This window comes from Sturnira hondurensis, unplaced genomic scaffold, assembly GCF_014824575.4.
Source record: "Sturnira hondurensis isolate 20B ecotype Veracruz unplaced genomic scaffold, ASM1482457v3 Scaffold0021354, whole genome shotgun sequence".
Taxonomy (NCBI): domain Eukaryota; kingdom Metazoa; phylum Chordata; class Mammalia; order Chiroptera; family Phyllostomidae; genus Sturnira; species Sturnira hondurensis.
In genome coordinates, this window is record NW_028093985.1 from 35,518,691 (window position 1) to 35,539,449 (window position 20,759).

The 20,759-nt window shown below is 35.6% G+C and overlaps 1 protein-coding gene across 3 annotated transcripts in view; it reads left to right on the forward strand.

Annotated features, from left to right (window-relative positions):
• AP3S1 (adaptor related protein complex 3 subunit sigma 1) overlaps positions 1 to 12,219 on the forward strand; it is a 78,636-nt gene extending 66,417 nt beyond the window's left edge. The window contains exons 5-7 of one of the 3 annotated variants that reach the window (XM_037032300.1): positions 2,421 to 2,528; positions 5,704 to 5,744; positions 10,163 to 10,261. In XM_037032300.1, the coding sequence (XP_036888195.1) occupies positions 2,421 to 2,528; positions 5,704 to 5,739 (144 nt within the window). In that variant the 3' untranslated portion in view covers positions 5,740 to 5,744; positions 10,163 to 10,261. Of the gene's footprint in view, positions 1 to 2,420; positions 2,529 to 5,703; positions 9,394 to 10,162; positions 10,262 to 11,615 lie in introns of those variants that run through there. The other 2 variants (XM_037032298.1, XM_037032299.1) reach the window with 2 other exon arrangements.
• Positions 12,220 to 20,759: the final 8,540 nt, after the last annotated feature.

The window sequence follows — 20,759 nt, forward strand, 5'->3', positions numbered from 1 at the left end:
AATTTGTGACTATAATCAACCAGTTCTGTGAGCATCCTGATAAACAGTGTCTTGAATTGTGCTTCTGAGAGGCTGGCAATTTCTCTGTCGCTAAGAGTTATCAGCTCTGGGGCTCTGAGTTCTTCTTGAGCCATCTTTTGGGCTGTTTGTGCCTGTTCCATAGCAGGATTGGAGCCCTAAGGTGTTCACTAGCACAGGGCTACTCAGTGGCTGGGTTGTGACGTTGTATGTGGGGGCGGGGTCAAAGAGGAACAATGGCGTCCTGTCTGCCACCTCCCATCGCGGCCCCACAGGTGGCCGGTGCCGCAGCTGCCACCGTCACTGGGCCCATGCGTTTTGTCCCACTGCACATGAGTGTGCCACCACCGTCAGCCCTCGCCCCCTGGGGCTTGCGTGGTCCGTCTCACTGTGCGAGAATGTGCGCCCGAGGTCAGTCTGCCCCACACCCTGACTGGGTCCGGGCCACTTGCGTGCCTAGGTCTGGGGATCTGTCCTGCCCGACCCTGCTCGCTGCTAGCTCCGCCCCTCTTACCGTCCTGTAGAACGGTTAGATGTAGTCGGACTTCTGTATAATTCAATTTTCTGTCCTTTGGCTGTGTCTTTGTTCTCCAAACCTTTGTTGTATTCAAACTTGGTTGTGGGAGAAGGCACAGTGTTTCCACCTATGCCTCCATCTTGGCGGAAGCCCCTATTTCTAATATACAGATAAAGTAACAGACTCAGAGAGGTCATGTAACTGCTGGAGGGCATGTGACTAGTAAGTGGTAGAGTCAGATTTGTATCTATCTAATTTCAGAGTCTCCATTCTTAAATGCCTCGTTATTTTGTAAAAATTATAGCAGAGTATAATTAATTATTCAATGAAACTTAACTCAGTATTGAATTAGTGATTTTGATCTAATACCTTATGAAAAAACACCTGGGTTAAATTTATTCTCCCTGAAAGGGAGAATAAATGGAAGATACTATTTTTAGTCATAAGATGAATTTGATAAAAAATGTCAGTGTGTTATATAGAGAGAGCTTTGGGGTAAAATTATATTAAAAAGTGCCTATAATAAAAAGAAAATTTTATTTTATTTTTTCAATCTAGAGCTTGTAATGATGCCACATAGCTTTATTCAATACCTTGAGCATAAAACAACTTAATATTTATTGGCTAAGAATCTATCAAAGGCCTTTGTGGATCATTTTTTAGCATGAAAGTTTTTTTTTTAATTTAAAAAATATTTAATTGTTGTTCAAATACAGTTTTCTGTCTTATTCCCATCCCAGCCCACCCACCCACACCTTCCCCTTCCTTCCCATTTTCACCCCGCCCCCTGTTTTTTTTCCATGTGTCTTTTATACTTGTTGCTGTAAACCCTTCCCCTTTTCCCCTGAAATTCCCTCCCCTCTCCCCTCTGGACACTGTCAGCCTGATCTCTATTTCAGTGTCTTTGGTTATATTTTGCTTGTTTGTTTGTTTTGGTGTTTAGGTCATGTTAAAAGTGAGATCATATGGTATTTGTCTTTCACCACCTGGCTTATTTTCCTTAGCATAATGCTTTCCAGTTCCATCCATGCTGTTGTACAGGGTAGGAGCTCCTTCTTTCTTTCTGCTGCATAGAATTCCATTGTATAAATGTACCATAGTTTTCTGATCCATTCATTTACTGATGGGCACATAGGTTGCTTCTAGCACTTGGCTCTTGTAAATTGTGCTGCTGTGAACATTGAGTTGCACAGGTTCTTTTGGATTGGTGATGCTGGGTTCTTAGGGTATAATCCTATCAGTGGAATTGCTGCGTCAAAAGGCAGATCCAATTTTAGTTTTCTGAGAAAATTCCGTACTGTTTTGAGAAAGAAGAGCAAAGTAGGAAGGGTCACAATACCTGATACCAAACAGTATTACAAAGCCCCTGGAATCAAAACAGCCTGTTACTGGCATAAAAACAGATGCATGGACCCATGGAACAGGACAGAGAGCCCAGAAATAAACCCAAGTCTCTATGGTTAATTAATATTGGACAAAGGGGGCAGCAACATAAAGTGGAGTAAAAATAGCCTCTTCAACAAATGGCATTGGGAGAGCTGGACAGCATTTAAGTTAATATGATAAAAAGGGTAGCTAATGTTTAATGATCATTTACTTTGGGGCACTTCCATGAATGATCTCATTTAAGCTTTTCAGCAATCTATGGAGGAGGTACTATTATTATCTTTGTTTTACAGCCCATTATATTAAGACTTAAAGAGGTTATATAATTGCCTAAGGGTTCCCAGTAGTGACAAAAGTAGATTATGAGCCTTTACTGCAAATTATTTTATTTTATAGTTCATACTTACAGACACAGCTGTATTTAAACCAAAAACTACTGGAATTATGAAATGCTTTGTAGTAAGTTTTCTTTATGGATGTATATTATTTTTTTCTTTAGGTTCACAATATTCTTGCAGAAATGGTGATGGGGGGAATGGTATTGGAGACCAACATGAATGAGATTGTTACACAAATTGATGCACAAAATAAACTGGAGAAATCTGAGGTAAGAATGGAAAGAGCTTTAGTTAATGAAGGTAGTAAGCATGATAATCATGTATGACTTGTAGCTTTCACTGTTTGTCCTTCAGTTTCACCCTTTAGGTACAGCTGGTATGCTTACTCTGTTTTAAAAAGGGAATATACAAATTTTAGTATGCCAAATGTTCTGTGACTACTATTCACCAAACAGTTTTGTGCATCCTACTTTTAGCCACAGTCAACTGCCTTGGGTAATTAACACAATACCAAATTCTAATTGCTTAAAAAAGAAATTATTTATTTGAAAATGGAATAAATATTTGTATTATAAAACATTAGGCAGTAATTATCAAGGAAATTTTAGAACTTACATTTTAAAAGGTATATAAATTTAGCATTATGAAACTATTTCTGGTAAAGGAAAGAGAAGGCAATGGAATTCTCATGAGGAAGTAATAAGTTATAATAGGGGCTTAGCAAGCCTGAGTACATATTGAAAAAGGAAATTTAATGCCTTAATCTTCCCATACATTCATTGATAGATGTATTCATGGCTTTTATTGCATTCTGTAAGGGAAAGATTTGGCTAGTTATACATGCCAACTTTATGCTGGTAGAAAGAGGACCAAGTAGCACTTTATATTGCATAAAATTCTACTTCAGAATTTTAATGACTCTTCCCTCATGCACTAGGCTGAATATTAGTAACAGGTACTGTAGGAAAGACACTCAAGTTAACATCATTTTGGTCATTTTATTTTTACTATAACAGGTTTAGAAGGTAATAGTTTTGTATCTCATTCAGTGCTGTGCTTATTTGAGGATACTCTTAGTTTATGGTCATAACTTAGATTAGGAAAATATATTTATAATTATTAGTACAAATTCATGTGTTTGGTTGATATAAAGTTAATATTACTGTAAAAGCAAGGTATTAAAAATATGCTAGCGTTAATTTATAGCAGGTGAGTTCTGAAGAATTATTATCTGTTGACCCCTATAGGGGTGTCCAACCCAAGGCCCAGGATGGCTATGAATGTAGCCCAACACAAAAGTGTAAATTTACTTAAAACCTTTTTTTTCTTTTGCTCATCAGTTTTCATTAGTTTTTGTGTATTTAATGTGAGGCCCAAGACTCCCCTTTTTCCAGTGTGGCCCACAGACACCAAAAGGTTGGACAGCCCTGCAAGGATCAGGTTAATACACAGTACTATAGTCACTGGAATTGAATAAAACACGGGATGAATGATGGATAATCTGAAATCAGAGGGTTAGAAATAGTTGAACTTTGTATAAAAACATTTTCCAATGTTTTATTTAAAATTAATATAGTCCTGCCTTTCTTATCTCAATTTACCATCCCTATTGGTTTTACAAAAAAGAAGCTAATAATAGTGAAGATCTAACATTATGACTCTTAAGTAACTATATATTTTGTGTGTTCTATAGCCAATTTTTAAAATACTGGTTTTTGAAAGGGGAAAACATAAACTAGATTAGACTAGGAAAAGGAGAACAACTCAAAATATTATTTAATATGGTTAGTTTGCAGTATATTAATAAGGTATAGTAAAAGATTTACTATAAGCTCAAAGTCTTAAAATGATAATTTGAACTTTATATAATCTGTTACACCTTGTGTTACAAAACTGTGCAGATATAGGTTTTAAATGCCAAGATACAGACAGCGGTATAATCCACTTATCACTCTAAAATGAATGGATGTGGTAATTTGTAAATTCTGTGGAATTAGCTGTAAAAATATATTGACTTCTTGTCTGGAATTTTTACATTTCCAGGTATTTAACTTCTTTCTATTGGTGGTGTCCTTTTTTTCTCCCTAGTGTAGTATATATAATACTGACAAGTCATAAAGGATCTATAATAACCATATAATGGACATTTCCTTTTTGATTGTCCAGTAAAATTTTGTTAGTGAGCAGTTTGTTAGTCTATAAAGAGCAATAAAGTACAGAATTTACATTTTTGATGAGATGGTTATAAGAAAGCTATAACTTAAAAATTATTTTATAGAAGTAGTGCTATTTAAAATGGTTTTGAATGTTAGTGAGTGCTCCCATTTTACATACACTGATCATCTTTAACATACAGGCATTTCTTATCTGCTACCAGATTAGTTTTTCTTTTTCTCCTTTACTAGAAAGTATGTTTTAAATCTGACTGGGAACAAACCACAATATATGTTTATCAAGTGTTTATATGTGATGTCTGCTAATATTTAGTTAAAAAATAGGGTTTTGAGTCAAAGTGAGGCCCTTAGTCCTGATCATATTTTAAGAAGTTGTATTGTAAAATAATGTTTAATTTTTTAAGTAAGTTTCATATATTTTAAACATGTTTGGAGGCTACCAGCTTTATTCCAGACACTGAAATGTCAAAAATTTTCACATTGGTTCCATTTCCACGTTACTTAAATTGGTTATATCTACCAAACATATGACTATAGAATAATCCAAGATTACTTGAAAGCAAACTATAAACTTTTATTAATCTGCCTCTTGTTGAATTTTAGTTAAAATTTATTATGTAAGCAAAAACTTAGCAAGAAAGACTTAATCGCAATCCAGAGAATCATGTTTAGTGACAAGACCTGGTTATCATATTTTTAAAATTAACTAAGTAATATTTAGAATAGCATTATCTTTTAAAAATCATCCTGGGCTTAATTAAGATTCAGCTTTTAAGGTGTAATATGAATCTATCTAGGTGCCTTTATTTTGTCAGATACTGAAGATTTTATTCTTTTGGGTTAATGATAGTATATTTTCAGAGACAGTCAAAAGTGAACCAGTTAGACAGGTAGGACCAAAAAATCACCCAGATCTTTAAACAGAAAAGAAGCAAAGATATGCTCTAAATGTGTTTTCATAGATCCTGCTTTGTTAGAAAAAATGGTTTGCTCTACATTGGGATCTTGGGAAAGGAGGTTTTAAGCTGAGAAGTGGTGGGATTTGGGAAAGTCTGAGAGGCACCCAGGAATCTGCCTAGGAATGAAAGGACTCCCTGGGGGTGGAGGTGTAGATGGATGGGATGGGAAGGCGTGTTAGTTTTTATGTATTTCATGTTATTTGTAAGATGAATAAATGGCTCTGAATTTAGTCATTACTTTTTTAAAGTCAGTCCTCTTTTATTCGGAACATCCTGATCTTTCTAGCTCTTTCCATTCTTCTCTCTTACAGACCTTTATCTTTCAATCTCCCAGACAGGACAGGTAGACAAGGTATTGCTGACTTTGGGAAAAATGTACTTTAACAAAAGGGAAAGCAAAATGATGTCAAAGGCAATCAATTATTTAGGCCAGACTCAAAAATTCTTTGTGTTAATGAACCCATATAGTCCCTTGTAGCCTATTTTTCATTCTAGTTTCTCTTTGTAATTTCTTCATCTTTTATTGGACTTAGTGTACTTTACTAGTATATCATTGATGTCATGTTTGTTATGTTTTGTCTGCCTGCATTGTAAAAGGAAAGTTTAAATTTTTTGTTCTTTTTTTAAACATTGTCATTTTATCCTGACAAATTACATTTTGTAAAAATGACAATTGACTTTGTATATTAAATTTAGAGTTTATTTTGAGCTTCATATGGCAGAACCAATCTTTAACTCTCACAGATTTTTCCCCTCATCTTTCTAAATTAGGATTCTAACATAAAATTGCCTGCTAGGTTTTAGAGGCTGTAAATTTAAAAACCAAAAGCTGAATCTTCAGAGTTTTGCATACAAAGTAGGAATCAGTGAAAGCTTAGCACAGTGAATGTTAAATAGTACACCCCTCCCCACTAATGGTTTTCAATTCCAGAATCGTTAACAGAATTGCTTCTACTAATTTAACTAACAGGTATATATTAAAAATGGCCAATAAAAAAGAAAGATCAGATATTTTAAATTTGAATTAAATGCTGTAAAAGATGGAATTAATTATATTTATCAAAATAAAATAGATTTCTACTATAGCAACATTCTGACATCCAAACATATCATAATAAGACTCAACAAAATATTATAAACCTTGAATATTTTTGCAAAACATGGGTAAATATTAGAAGTGTTTTCAATAGACTTCTAGCTTTAAAAAACTAAATTTTCTCTGGTATTTTCTGTACAGGTTTTCACACTGTTAAGTTAACTGTGTGAATTTCTTGAAAGGCAGTGAACAACTTTTTTGTACAAAGCCATTTCAGGAAAAATGAAAATGTTTATAGGACTGCATTTAAAAATTTCAAAATACAAGTACTTTAGTGAGTCTTATGGAGGGGAAAAAAACTTATAAATTTAACAAGTTAGATTAGCTACCTTACTGATTAGGAAGATGTCACTGAGAATTTGGTATAGTTTTTAGCCACCGAATTACTGCTTTCTGGGTGTGTTTGAGAAGCAGCAAATAGGTGGCTTTATAATTTCTTACCCTAAGATCATGGGCTGTATCTTGGAGCTCGGAGTACCGTGTTTGGTCCCTGTATCCATATTACTTTATCCTGGACATAGGAAGTAAAAGTGGTGTCATTCAATCTCTTGAGCCAAATCACTGCCAATTTCTATGTTCTACTCTTTAATTTATGTTAAATTGCTATTTTGTAGCACAGAACTGTCAACCACTTGGGTCTCTTAACTTCCATACCTAGAACTAGTAATTAGCTTTTTTCCCTTTTTTAAAATCAAGTTTCTATTTTTAAAGAGTGTAGAATAAGAAAAGCGGGCCTAAGTAACAGATGTTGGAAAGTGAGCTTGTGAGCTGGTTCTGCCTCTCTATGCTGGTAGAAGACCCCTGAAGTCACTTGTAATGGTCAAAACTAGTTACAATTAAATCCATGAATGGCTTTTGTCTGCTATATTTATTTCACACAGGCGAATTCTGTGTTAGAAATGAAACCTATAGATGAAGATTATATAAATGAGTAGTAATTCAGAAGGTTTTAAGATTTTCAAATATTCTTACATTGGCAAATTTTTTATAAGATGCCATGTTCTTGCTCACTAGAGGATTGTCATGAGTATTTCTAATCTCTTTGTTTATAATTGCAATATTAAAGCACTGTCTTTGAAGCAAAGAACAAGCCTATTATTAGTTCCTAAATGTTATTCTACCTTACATTGAGAAATTTAAATATTGACATTTTCTATTTTATTCAAAACATTTTTAAAAATCTGCCATTATTTTGTTGATGATTTTGAGTCTGAAACCATTTACTACTGTGTTTATTAATGTTGATGTTCTTTCACTTTGCTGTTAGGTCAAAATTTTGAATGTGCATATACCAACTTCCAGCAGGAAGGGTGGGTAAAGGCTTTAGTATGTACAAATTATTCCAGCTACCATCTTCTTATGCTATATTTCAAGCTTGACAAAATATATTAAGATGGTAGGTTGGTATTTAGTGTCTTTGATGAAATCAATTTTAGATTCCTTTTCCCTTTGAGAAAGTTAATTGCTGTTGCATGAGGAAAAGGGAGCTTTCAGACTTTTTGAAATGTATTTTAGTAACGCTGCTTTTTCGGTTTTGCTTGCACATATTTTGTTTATTTTTGGGTCTGGCAATTTAAAAACAAAATTTAAAAAATCATATCCATCCATTACTATCTTTGTGATTTTAGTGCTTGAAATTTCCAAGAGTATGTCTGTATAAGTCTTCTATCTGTTTGGCCTCATTTTGGTATACTTGCAGACTTCATTTTGTTTTCTTTCTCTTAATTCTGTTAATTTATTTAATATCATGGGAGAGAAAACATGACCATTCTTTTATATACTGTACTTCATTCTTTCATCTAATTCATACTCCTAACAGCTTTGGATTCATGTATCTGTTTTTGTTAGTGGAGTTGTTGCAGTTTACCTGCCATGGTGGTGCTCCAGTAAAATGACATAGATGGAAACAAGTTATTTCTCCAGTAGGGTTTCATTCTTTTTATTTCTGCTTGTGTCAACTGTGTACTCTTAAATCTTTAAGAACTATGTTGTACTGTCAGAAATACCTTCCTTTTACATTTTAAAATGTATAAACTACTAACAAGTCAGGTAAACTTAATTTTTATGAATTCAAGTGTTAGTGAAAGTTATTTTGTAGTTTTGAATATATCTTACTGAAAAAAAGCTAAGATAAAAATTATACCTTTGTGTTGGCAACTTGATTTTCTAGTGGCAAATTACCTCTTCTACATTTTATTCTTTAATAAAAATGTTTTAGACTTCACTTTCATGGAAGTCTAGAGATGAAATTGATTTTATAGCAGTTTGGGTGTTGACTACCTGGTAATGTGAAGTTTTTCTTTTAAGCTCTAAGTTTTTATATATAAACATGGAAAGTTCATTTAAACACTTATCAACAGTCCTTCTTGTATTTTTTCTTCCATTTTATATTCAATTGAATCTGATTTCTTAAAATGTTTGTGTAGTTAAAACTTAATTGACATACACATTACAATGTTAAGATTGTATACCACTTAAACTCATGACATTCTATACAAAAGTATTGAACATGCTTGAGAAATAATTTGATTCTTTTAATTCATTTGTGTGTTCTGAATAGTTACCATCCTTTGCATGTGTATAGCTTGCTGCTTATGTTTAGAAAAATTGTAATGTGTTGTACTTAAAAACTTATTTTGTTTTTTCCATAATAAGAATTTGGCACATATATGCTATTGACTTTATATGTTCTCATTAGTAGCCAACAGTTGACACCATCTTTGCTCACAAAGAAATTAGTTAACCTAATGAAATTTAAACAGAATGCATTTTTATTCTCATTTTCTTTCTTAAGTTTAGTTTAGCCATTCATGGTACAGGGTATTATGGAAAAGAAGGCTTCTTGACAATTACATTTAATTCAATACTGAAAACAATTATTTTAAATATTTATAAATATAAATCATAGCATCCAGCAAAACACACATGTATCTCCCCTTTCTCTTTCACAAAATCCTCTAATAATTTATGCTTTTTAAAATATTTATACATCTCATCAATACTTTTCTATAACCTACAGCATCATTCGTACCCTGTATAGAAATTTCAAAAATAATAGTGGCAAATTGGTTTGCTATTTCAAAAAATTACAAAATTATTTTTCCTAGAAAAAAGTGATACTGTTTCCAGGATGTCTGTCATTTTGTAAAATAATTTCCCCCGTTGAGAAACAATATATTATTTCTCGGTAAAAGGAAGAGAGCCTACAAGGTGATAAAACTATTTGAACTGAATTCTTCTTTGATCCTTAACCATTTTAAATTTTGATAGCTAGACATTGAACTTGAAATGATCAACTTAACAACCTTTTCCATATAATTTATGCTACCCTAAGTAATATTCATATGTATCTTCATCTTTTGGGGTAGTGAGAGTGAAGTGGGGTATAACTATAACTGCATTACTTCAGGTAGGTATAAGTGCAGAGGTCAGTCAAATTTTTAGTTATACATCAAAAACAACTAATCCCTATTCAATTATAAAAATTGAAGTCCCAGCCCTATTAAGTCTTTAATTGGGTGTGGAGTGTTTCATCCATATCACTCTCATCATCATCTGTGTGGACCATATCTATTATTAATACTATTTTACAGATTCTTTTATTATTTCCAATTCTGACTTGATAATCCATGGCTTTGATTCATTGCTTAACAATGTTTGTATCCTTTATTCAGCAAATAGTTTACACTGGCCTATTTTGTATCAGTCAAGATTTTTCTCAGGTAACAGCTTTATTATTATTTTTTAAATTAACAAGAAAGGTAGGATCACACGAGAGAAAAAAACTAAAATTACGAAAAGGGACTTTAAAACTAGTGTCTCTAATTACATAAACATTGTTTCTTATACAGGGTGGAGTGAATAGTAGGTTTACAGTTGTAAGCGAAACAGTTCATTTTTCTGTTAATATTTTTTAATTATTGTATTTTTCATACAAACAACTGTAAACCTACATTTGCCTACCCCTGCATATATGTAATCTAATCAAAGTGGAAGATTTGTTTTTGTTACTTAAGTGTCTGCTTTTGTGCAAGGTGATGTATGTCACGAGATGAATGTGTTTGTTGGCTTTATTATATAGCGTGAATAAAACTGCTGAAATCTAATTGATATATAAATTAAACTTTACAAATATGAAGACTGTTGATGTAGATATTTGAGAAAAATTATATATATATTCATTTTCTTATTTTTAAGCTTATTTTCTTTCAAAATTACTTTATAAAGTTATGCATTTTTCTACTAAAAGCCAAATATTGTACACTATTGGTATTGGAAACTTTAAGAATTATTTATAAATATAATAAAATAAAATTTACTATTTTTATTTACTATCTTTGCATTTATGCTACTTTTTTTAATTTGTATTTTATAAAGTAAACATGCTGTTGGACCTACTTGATATGATAGGTTTTTAAAAATTGTTTTGTGTTTACTAACGCATTGCGGAATAGAATGATCCTCTTGTTGCAGTTTCACATTTAGGCAGAACTGTTCTATTTGGATTGAGGCTTTACTTTAAAAGCCTGATGTTTTTTTAATGTTCTAGAATGTCCTTTAAAGTTTAGAATAGCCTTTATAATTAAAAAATAATAATTTAAAAATATCATTATCTTGAAATGTTTTAAGGTAGTAGCCCTAAGAAGCTAAACAAGCATGATCTATTACTTTTAGTTTTTATTTCACAGCATATATTGATAATAAATGCCATTTGAAAGCCAAAAAATATACAAAACTTATCATGATTATTGTAAGAGATGTTTAATAATGAAGCTAATGTATAAAATATGCTTCATACTTATATGTCAGTTATATCAAGATATAGGTAAAAATCTAGGTTTTGTCATTTGAATATTGTGTATACTATTTAATTAGTACAGTTTAATTTGTATTTAAATTTTTTATTGTTACCATTGCATGTATTTACTGTATTTTTTGTCAACTGTTTTCTCTTTGTAGATTAGTATTTCAGAGTAACCATCTCATATCAAGTTCAAATTTACCATGTGGTCTCTAAGCTTGTTATATGAAAATCTTTATTACTGTCCTCCATTTTTAGTGGTTTTTTTTATGAACTACACCTGAGTTGTACATTTTCTTTTTTTTTTTATTTGCTTCTGTATACAGGCTGGCTTAGCTGGAGCTCCAGCCCGTGCTGTATCAGCTGTAAAGAATATGAATCTTCCTGAGATCCCAAGAAATATTAACATTGGTGACATCAGTATAAAAGTGCCAAACCTGCCCTCTTTTAAATAAAAAAAATTAAAAAGGCCACTCCCAGGTAAAATCCAGGGGGAAAGTCATCTAAGTTTACCATGCAGTTGTTTACCAAAAATAGAGGAGAGTCTTAACTTTTGCTCTTGGATTTAAGTCAAGGTACTGTATAGAAGTTGTATAAAATCAATATGGCGGTTCAATGTTGTTTTTCTTGCTCAGTGACTTTGAAGAAATTGAGTAGTTCTGATATGATTTTTTTTTCTAAACTGCATTCCTATGCCCACAGAAGGCATGCCTCTATGTATTGGCTACAACAGTATTTCAAAAGTGTTCGGAATATTTCTTTAAATTATGTACAACCCAAAATGTTGGTGTTTTGTATAAATCACAAGTGCAACATTCCTTAATTCTTCCTGTTATTTGTCACAATTGTTATTTAAAGAACCAAGTATGTATGTATTGCATGAAATTATGACCTTTCATATTAGTTTAAATAAACTCCAAGGTAACTGGACTTCTAAAGCACCTTTCTGTTTGCCTGATATCTACTTTAGCAATAATTTTTTTTACGACCCTTTGACTCAACAAAGTAAATAAAAGTATATTTTATCACTGTTAAGCAGCTGTTAATGATGATTTATTTAATTTATACTTCTGTTTTTAATATTCAGATTTCACTGAATTATTCTAAAGATCAATTATTTCACAATCAAAAATAGTGTATCTTATAACACATCATATAGGATGAGTTCTGGAGTGGAGATGACAAATCTTTTTCTAAAAATTGCAGAATTTATTTTATGTATATAGGTTTAAACTTTGAATCTGATTCTTTCTTGCTCAGATATTGAAAAATAATTTCAGCAAAAAGTTGGCTGCTTTTGAACACAAAATTCTTTGGGTTCAAAGAACTGAACCCAAAGACTGTTCCATCCCAAACTCAAAGTTATACTCATTTCTTAAGTCCTAACACTTACATTCCTATTTCTCATAATCAGCCACATTTTCTTATTTGGTCTTACTTTGGGAACCATGAGTAGAATTCCTCTTCCAGTTAGACTGAGGTTTTTCTTACAATTGTAGTCTTCCCTCCTCAGATGTTCTCTTTGAAACCAAGATTTGGCTCTGCGGAGGAAGGGCTCTCCACCAGCTGGATGTGCAAGTGGAGAATGGCCACACAACTCAGTCTGTCTCAGATTCTGCATGGACCTCTTGGAGAGCCCAGGTTTGGCAGAGATGATGCAAAGAATCTGGAGGGGAGGGTGGGGATAGTACATCTTTTGCGAGGGGACCAGGCTCCAGCCAGGCTCCCATGAAGGTGCAGGGAATGGCCTCAGCCCCAGAGCCACACAACTCAGTCATTGACACCCATTGCATCTACCCAGACCTCTACACTCTGGGCCCAGGCAGCTGACTCCCCTGCAGGGCTCAACTCTGCAAGATGGGGTGACAGGGAGTCCAGAGGGTGTGGCTATTGCATTCCCCCAGGCTTTTTCCATATGGAGGGAAACATTCCACCACAGAAGGATAGTATCTGCAGTGTGGGATAGGGACTCAGCACAGGGACCCTGGAGGCTGTCCCTTAGCCCTCTTCCCAGAACCACAAACCCCATTCTTTTTTCACAGGACTATCTGTTCTGCCCTCTCTTTGTCAGAGCCCAGGGTGAGTGGCTACAAACAAGATTTTGTATGTTGGCCCTTTAAGAGGGTACCTGGGTCTTTAGCAGACTCTTGTCTACTCCTGGTGGAGAGAATCCCTACTGATTTTCACAGGCAGGTACTCTGTGGGCACTTCTTTTCAGCTTTGGTGCTCTGGGCTAGGGAGTCCAGTGTGGGGTTGAAACGCCTTACTCCTCAGGGGGCACCTATGCAGCTGAGGTATTCCTCCAGAATCTCAGCCACTGCCAGCAGGAGCAGGGCCAACCCTTCTCACACCTCCACCCTTCCTTCCAGTTTCCATGTGGCCTCCTTTGTAAATCCTGGATTACAAGGCTTCTGTTCAGCTGGTCTTTGATTGGTTATTCAGGTTGATGATTCTGTATTTTAGTTGTAATTCCAGTTTGGTCCTGGGAGGAGGTGAGTGTTACTTCCACCTACTCTGCCACCATCTTGGATCCCAACTTTGTAGGAATATATTTATATTTATTTTTAATATATTTTATTGATTATGCTATTACAGTTGTCCCATTTTTCCCCCTTTACTCCTCTCTGCACACCCCCTCCCACCTACATTCTTCCCCATTGAGTTCATATTCATGGGTCATACATATAAGTTCTTTGGCTTCTACATTTCCTATACTATTCTTACCCTCCCCTTTCTATTTTCTACCTACCTTCTATGCTACTTATTCTCTGTACCTTGTCTCCCCTCTCCTCTTGCTCTCCCACTCCCCTGTTGATAACCCGCCATGTGATCTCTATTTCTGTTTCTGTTCCTGTTCTAGTTGTTTGCTTAGTTTGCTTTTGATTTTGTTTTACCTGTGGTTGTTAATGATTGTGAGTTTGCTATCCTTTTACTGTTCATGTTTTTTATCTTCTTTTTCTTAGATAAGTCCCTTTAACATTTCATATAATAAGGGCTTGGTGATGATGAACTCCTTGAACTCGACCTTATCTGAGAAGCACTTTATCTGCCCTTCCATTCTAAATGAAAACTTTGCTGGATAGAGCAATCTTGGATGGAGGTCCTTGCCTTTCATGACTTGGAATACTTCTTTCCAGCCTCTTCTTGCCTGTAAGGTCTCTTTTGAGAAATCCGCTGACAGTCTGATGGGAACTCCTTTGTAGGTGACTGTCCCCTTATCTCTTGCTGCTTTTAAGATTCTCTCCTTATCTTTAATCTTGAGTAATGTAATTATGATGTGCCTTGGTATGTTCCTCCATGAATCCAACTTCTGAGCTTCCTGGACTTCCTGGAAGTCCATTTTCTTTGCCAGATTGGGAAGTTCTCCTTTATTATTTGTTTCAAAAAGTTTTCCACTTGTTATTCTCCCTCTTCTCCATTGGTACCCCTATAATTCAGATGTTGGAACATTTAAAGACATCTGGAGGTTCCTAAGCCTCTCCTCATTTTTCTGAATTCTTGTTTCTTCATTCTTTTCTGGTTGGATGTTTCTTTCTTCCTTCTGGTCCACACCATTGATTTGAGTCCCAGTTTCCTTCCCATCACTGTTTGTTCCCTTTACATTTTCCTTTATTTTACTTAGCATTAGCCTTCATTTTTTCATCTAATTTGCGACTAAAATCAACCAATTCTGTGAATGTCCTGATTACCAGTGTTTTGAACTATGCATCTGATAGGTTGGCTGGCTATCTCTTCATCACTTAGTTGTATTTTTTCTGAAACTTTGATCTGTTCTTTCATTTGGGCCATTTTTTTTTTGTCTTGATGGTCCTGTTACGTACTGAAGGGCGGAACCTTAGGTATTCACCAGGGTGGGGCAATCCATATTGCTGGGTTGTGACACTGTATGTGGGGAAGAGGTCTGAAAGGGAGTGTCAAGTCTTAAAATATTCAAGGTGATGGAAAGCCAGGACCTACTTCCAAGGCTACTTTACCCAGCAAGGCTATCATTTAACATTAAAGGAGAGATAAGGAGCTTCCCAGACAAGAAAAAGCTAAAGGAGTTTGTTAACACCAAACCATTACGTCAACAAACCATTACGTCAACAAATGTTAAAGGTTTTACTTTAAGAAAAAAAAAGGAGACAGAAAAAAAAAGCAGAAGAAAACAGTCTAACAATAAAATGGATACATACTACGTATGTATCTATTAATAATCACCTTAAATGTAAATGGCTTAAATGCCACTACCAAAAGACATAGGGTAGCTGAATGGATAAGAAAACAAGACCCATATATATGCTGCCTCCAAGAGACCTGTCTCAGAATGAAAGATACAGACTAAAAGTAAAGGTGTGGGGAAAGATATTTTATGCAAATGGAAAGAAAAAAATTGGTGTAGCAGTACTTATATCTGACAAAATAGACTATTTTAAAATTATATATTATTGATTATGCTATTACAGTTGTCCTAATTTTTCTCTCTTGGCCCCCCATCAACCCAGCGACTCCCACTGCCTCAGGAAATCCCCACACCATTGTTCATATCCACGGGTCATGCGTGTAAGTTCTTTGGCTACTCCATTTTCTGTACTGTACTTTACATCCTGGTGGCTATTCTGTAACTACCAATTTGTACTTCTTAATCCCCTCACCCCTTCACCAATTCCCTCAAACCTCCTTCCCATTTGGCAACCATCAAAACACTCCCCATATCCGTGATTTTGTCTCCATTCTTGTTTACCTAGTTTGTTCTTTAGATGCAATTGTCGGTGGGTATGTATTTTTGCCATTTTATTGTTCATAGTTTTGATATTTTTTTAAGTCACTTTAACATTTTATGTAATAATGGTTTGGTGATGATGAACTCTTTTAGTTTTTTGTTTTCTGGGAAGCTCGCTATTTGCTCTTTCAATTCTAAATGATAGCTTTGCTGGGTAGAGCAATATTGGCTGTAGGTCTCAGCTTTTCATGACTTTGAATATGTTTTGACAAACTCTTTTAGCCTGCAAAGTTTGAGAAATCAGCTGACAGTCTTATGGGAACTTCCTTGTAGGTAAGTAACTTCTTTTCTCTGGCTGCTTTTAAGATTTTATCTATATCTTTATCTTTTACCTTTGACATTTTAATTATGATGTGTCTTGATATGGTCCTTTTTGCATCTATCTTGTTTGGGACTACCTGCTTTCTGGACTTGCATGTCTATTTCCTCCACCGAATTAGGGAAGTTTTTTTGCTTTGTTTTTTTCAAACAGATTTCCAGTTTTATGTTCTTTCTGTTTTTCTTCTGGCAGCCCATTGATGCAAATGTGGGATCTCTTGAAGTTTTCCCAGGGGCTGCTTATACTGTCCTTTTGGGGGGGATTCTTTTTTCTTCTTGTTCTGATATGTTGTTTTTTGCTTCCTTATGTTCCAAATCATTGATTTGATTCTCAGCTTCATTCACTCTAGTGTTGTTTCCCTCTAAATTGTTCTTTATATCAATTAGTGTATCCTTCACTTCTGATTGGATCTTTTTTTGCTACTGAGGTCCTCACTGAGTTCCTTGGGCATCCTTAATAACCAGTGTTTTCAACTCTACATCTGATAGATTGCTTATCTCCATTTAGTTTAACTTTTTTCTGGAGTTTTGATCTGTTCTTTCATTTGGGCCATATTTCTTTGCCTCCTCATTTTGGCAGCCTCCCCATGTTTGTTTCTATGTATTACGTACAGCTGCTTTGACTCCTTGTCTTGGTAGTATGGCCTAATGTAGTGTATGTCCTATAGGTTCCAGTGGCACAGTCTCCCCTATCACCCAAGCCGTGTGGTCGAGGTCTACCCTTCATGTGGGCTGAGTACACCCTCTACTTGTAGTTGAGCCTTGGTTGCTGATGGCAGATCAATGGGAGGGATTTACCCAGGGAAGTCAATTGCAGTGATTGACAGTGAACACTTACTCCCAACCTCCGTCATCCGTGGCAGATCAGCTGTGAAGGGGCAGGTTGGTGGTGCTCTGACGTGGTCTGTAGCTGTCCACTGGGTGCTTTGGTCCTGGGGTTTCCCGGGCAGTGCAGACCAAGGTCATCCCCCAACTGTGTTTTTCCCAGGGCCACCCTGCCTGAGATGGCTGCTACTTGTGCTGGGCTTGGAGATTCCCAGGGAAAGCCAAGCTTTGTGTCTAGGCTGGCTGCTGCAAGTGCCAGGCTAGGGCTCACCGAAACCAGCTGTTGCTTGTCTGAGAGGATTTAGGAAGTTGTGCAGCATGAGCCAAGACCAGCTATTTATATGGAAAAGCAGCTTGGCAGGCCTGTAAATTGGGTGGAGCAGAGCCTCTGGAGATGTCCAAAGTATGTCAAATAGTGTTAGCCAGTTTGATGGAGTCTTAATGGAGCCTGAGATATGGCTTTCTGGCTCCGCAACTCTGTGGGGGGAAGGTTTAGAAAAGGGACAATGGCCTCTGCTCACATTGATGCCAGACACTTCAGTTTCTTCCAGTTTGCCACCAGCACTTTTCAAGCTGTGACCTCAGGGCTAGAGCTCAGAGGGAGTGAGTTTGAGTAGATGAATCCCTGTGTGTATTCTTTAAGAGGAACTGCTTCGGGCTCCAGAAGTTTCTTTCATTGCCTCTAATCCCACTGGTTCTTGCAGCCAGAAGTTGTGGGGACTTATTTTCCTGGCACTGAAACCCTGGGCTGGGGGGCCTGGTGTGTGGCTGGGACTCCTCACTCGCCATGTATCCCTCCTGAATTTTTATCCACTACATGTGTGTGGGGGATCAGCTCATTCCACATCTGGGTCCCTTTTACCAGTCTGAATGGATGTGGTTTCCTTAATTCCATAGTTATCAGACTTCTATTCAACTCAATTTCTGATGGTTTTAAGTGATAGTTGTTCTATATTTTAGTTGTAATTTTGATATGGTTGTGCAAAGGGGTGAGTCATGTCTGTCTATGCTGCCATCTTCCAAAATAAACTTTAAAACCAAGGTTGTAGTAAGAGACAAAAGATGGACAGTACATAATGATAAAGGGAATAATCCAACAAGAGAATATGACCCTAGTAAACATTTATAGACCCAACATTGGAGCATCAAAACATATAAAGTAAATCTCGATGGTTATAAAGGGAGAGATCAACAGAAATAGTCATAGTTGGCAATTTTAACACCCCATTGATTTCAATAGGTAGATCTTCCAGGCAGAAAATCAACAAGGAGACAGCAACCTTAAATGACACACTAAAACTAATGGATTTAATTGATACCTTCAGAGTATTTTACCCCAAAGCAGCAGAATATACATACTTTTCAATGCACATGGAATGTTTTCTAGAATAGACAATATGTTAGGAAATATAATAAGTCCCAGTAAATGTAAGAAGATTGAAATCATATCAAGCATCTTCATTGACAACAATGCTATGAATCTAGAAATTAATTAATCATAAGAACACTGAAAAACATGCAAAGACATGGAAATTAAATAACATGTTATTAAACAATGAGTGGGTCAACACAAGATCAAGGGAGAAGTCAAAAGATACCTTGAAAAGAAAATGAAAATAAGGACACAACAATCCAAAAATCTGTGGAACACTGGGAAAGCAATCCTAAGAGGAAAATTCATGGTATTACAGGCCTATCTCAAAAAACAATTAAAAAAAAAAAAGAAAAAGCTCAAATAAACAATCTAACTTTACACTTAAAAAAACTTGAAAAAGAACAACAAAGAAACCCCAAAATAAGTAGAAGGAAGGAAATAATAAAGATCAAACCAGAAATAAATGAAACAGAGTCTAAAAACATGATACAAAAGAGCAGTGAGTCCAAGAGCTTGTTCTTTGGAAAGATAAACAAGGTTGACAAACCTTTACCAGATTCACCCAGTAAAAAAGAGAAAGGACCCAAATAAATAAAATCAGAAAAGAAAGAGGAGAAACAACACCATAGATATACAAAGGACCGTAAGAAAATATGAACAATTACATGTCAACAAACAGGACAACCTGGATGAAATGGATAAATTCCTAGAAAAACTAAACCAGGAAAAATCAAGGTATTTGAATAGACAGATTACACTTAATGAAATTGAAGTAGTAATAAAAAAAAACTCCCAACCAACAAAAACCCTGGACCAGATTGCCTCACAGATAAATTTTACGAAACATTCCAAGAAGGACTAACACGTCGTCTTCTCAAACTATTTCATAAAATTCAAGAGGAGGGAAGGCTCCCAACCTCATTTTACAAGGCCAGCATTATCCTAATTCCAAAACCAGACAAAGACACTACAAAGAAAATTGTAGACCAATATACCTGACGAACATAGACGCTAAAATCCTCAACAAAATATTAGCAAACCAAATATAGCAGTGCATCAGAAAGATCATACACCATGATCAAATGGGATTTATTCTGGACATGCAAGGTTGGTACAACATTTGCTAATCAATAAATATGATTCACAACATTTAAAAAAATGAAGGTAAAACCAGATGATCATATCAATAAAAAAGCATTTGATAAAACCTGGCATCCATTTATGAGAATTTTAGTCATCAAATTTCTTAGCAAAGTCGGAATAGAGGGAACATACTTAAAACTAATAAAGACCGGACTTCCGGCCAAGATGGAGGTGCAGGTAGACACACTGTGCTTCCTCCCACAACCAAGATTAAGGACCACAAAAATTTAGAAACAATAAAAGAATCAGAACTGGCAGAAAATTGAACTGTATGGAAGTCCAAAAACCATTCATCCAGACTGGTAAGAGGGCTGGAGTCAGCAGCCGGTGAGGACGGGTTGTGGCAGGAAAAAGCAGTGGCTGGAAGACTGACCCAGGCATGCAGGCAGCAGTTGGCATATCCCAGGCACGAGGTGGCAATGGGCAGACCCTGTGAGGGTGCAAGGCTGCTGGCTGACCGAGGACACACATTCATGTGCAGATAAACCAAGTGAAAATGGGTGAATACCTAAGGCTCCACCCCTCATATAAAACAGGTATGACCAGACGAAAAAAAAATGGCTCAAACGGAAGAACAGATCAAAGCCCCAGAGTCAATACATCTAAGCAACCAAGAGATAGCCAATCCATGAGATGCACAGTTCAAAGCACTGGTGATCAGGATGCTCACAGAATTGGTTGAATTTTTTCACAAATTAGATGAAAAGGTGAAGACTACACTAAGTGAAATGAAGGAAAATGCACAAGGAACTAATAGTGATGGGAAGAAAACTGGGACTCAAATCAATGGAGTGGACCAGAAGGAAGAAACAACCAAACAGAAAAGAAGGAAGAGACAAGAATTAAAAAAAAAAATGACTAGAGGCTTAGGAACCTCCAGGACATCTTTAAACATTCCAACATCCAAATTTTAGGGGTACCAGAAGAGGAAGAGCAACAAGTGGAAAACTTGTTTGAACAAATAATGAAGGTGAACATCCCCAATCTGGCAAAGGAAATAGATTTGCAGGAAGTCTAGGAAGCTCAGAGAGTCCCAAAGAAGTTTGC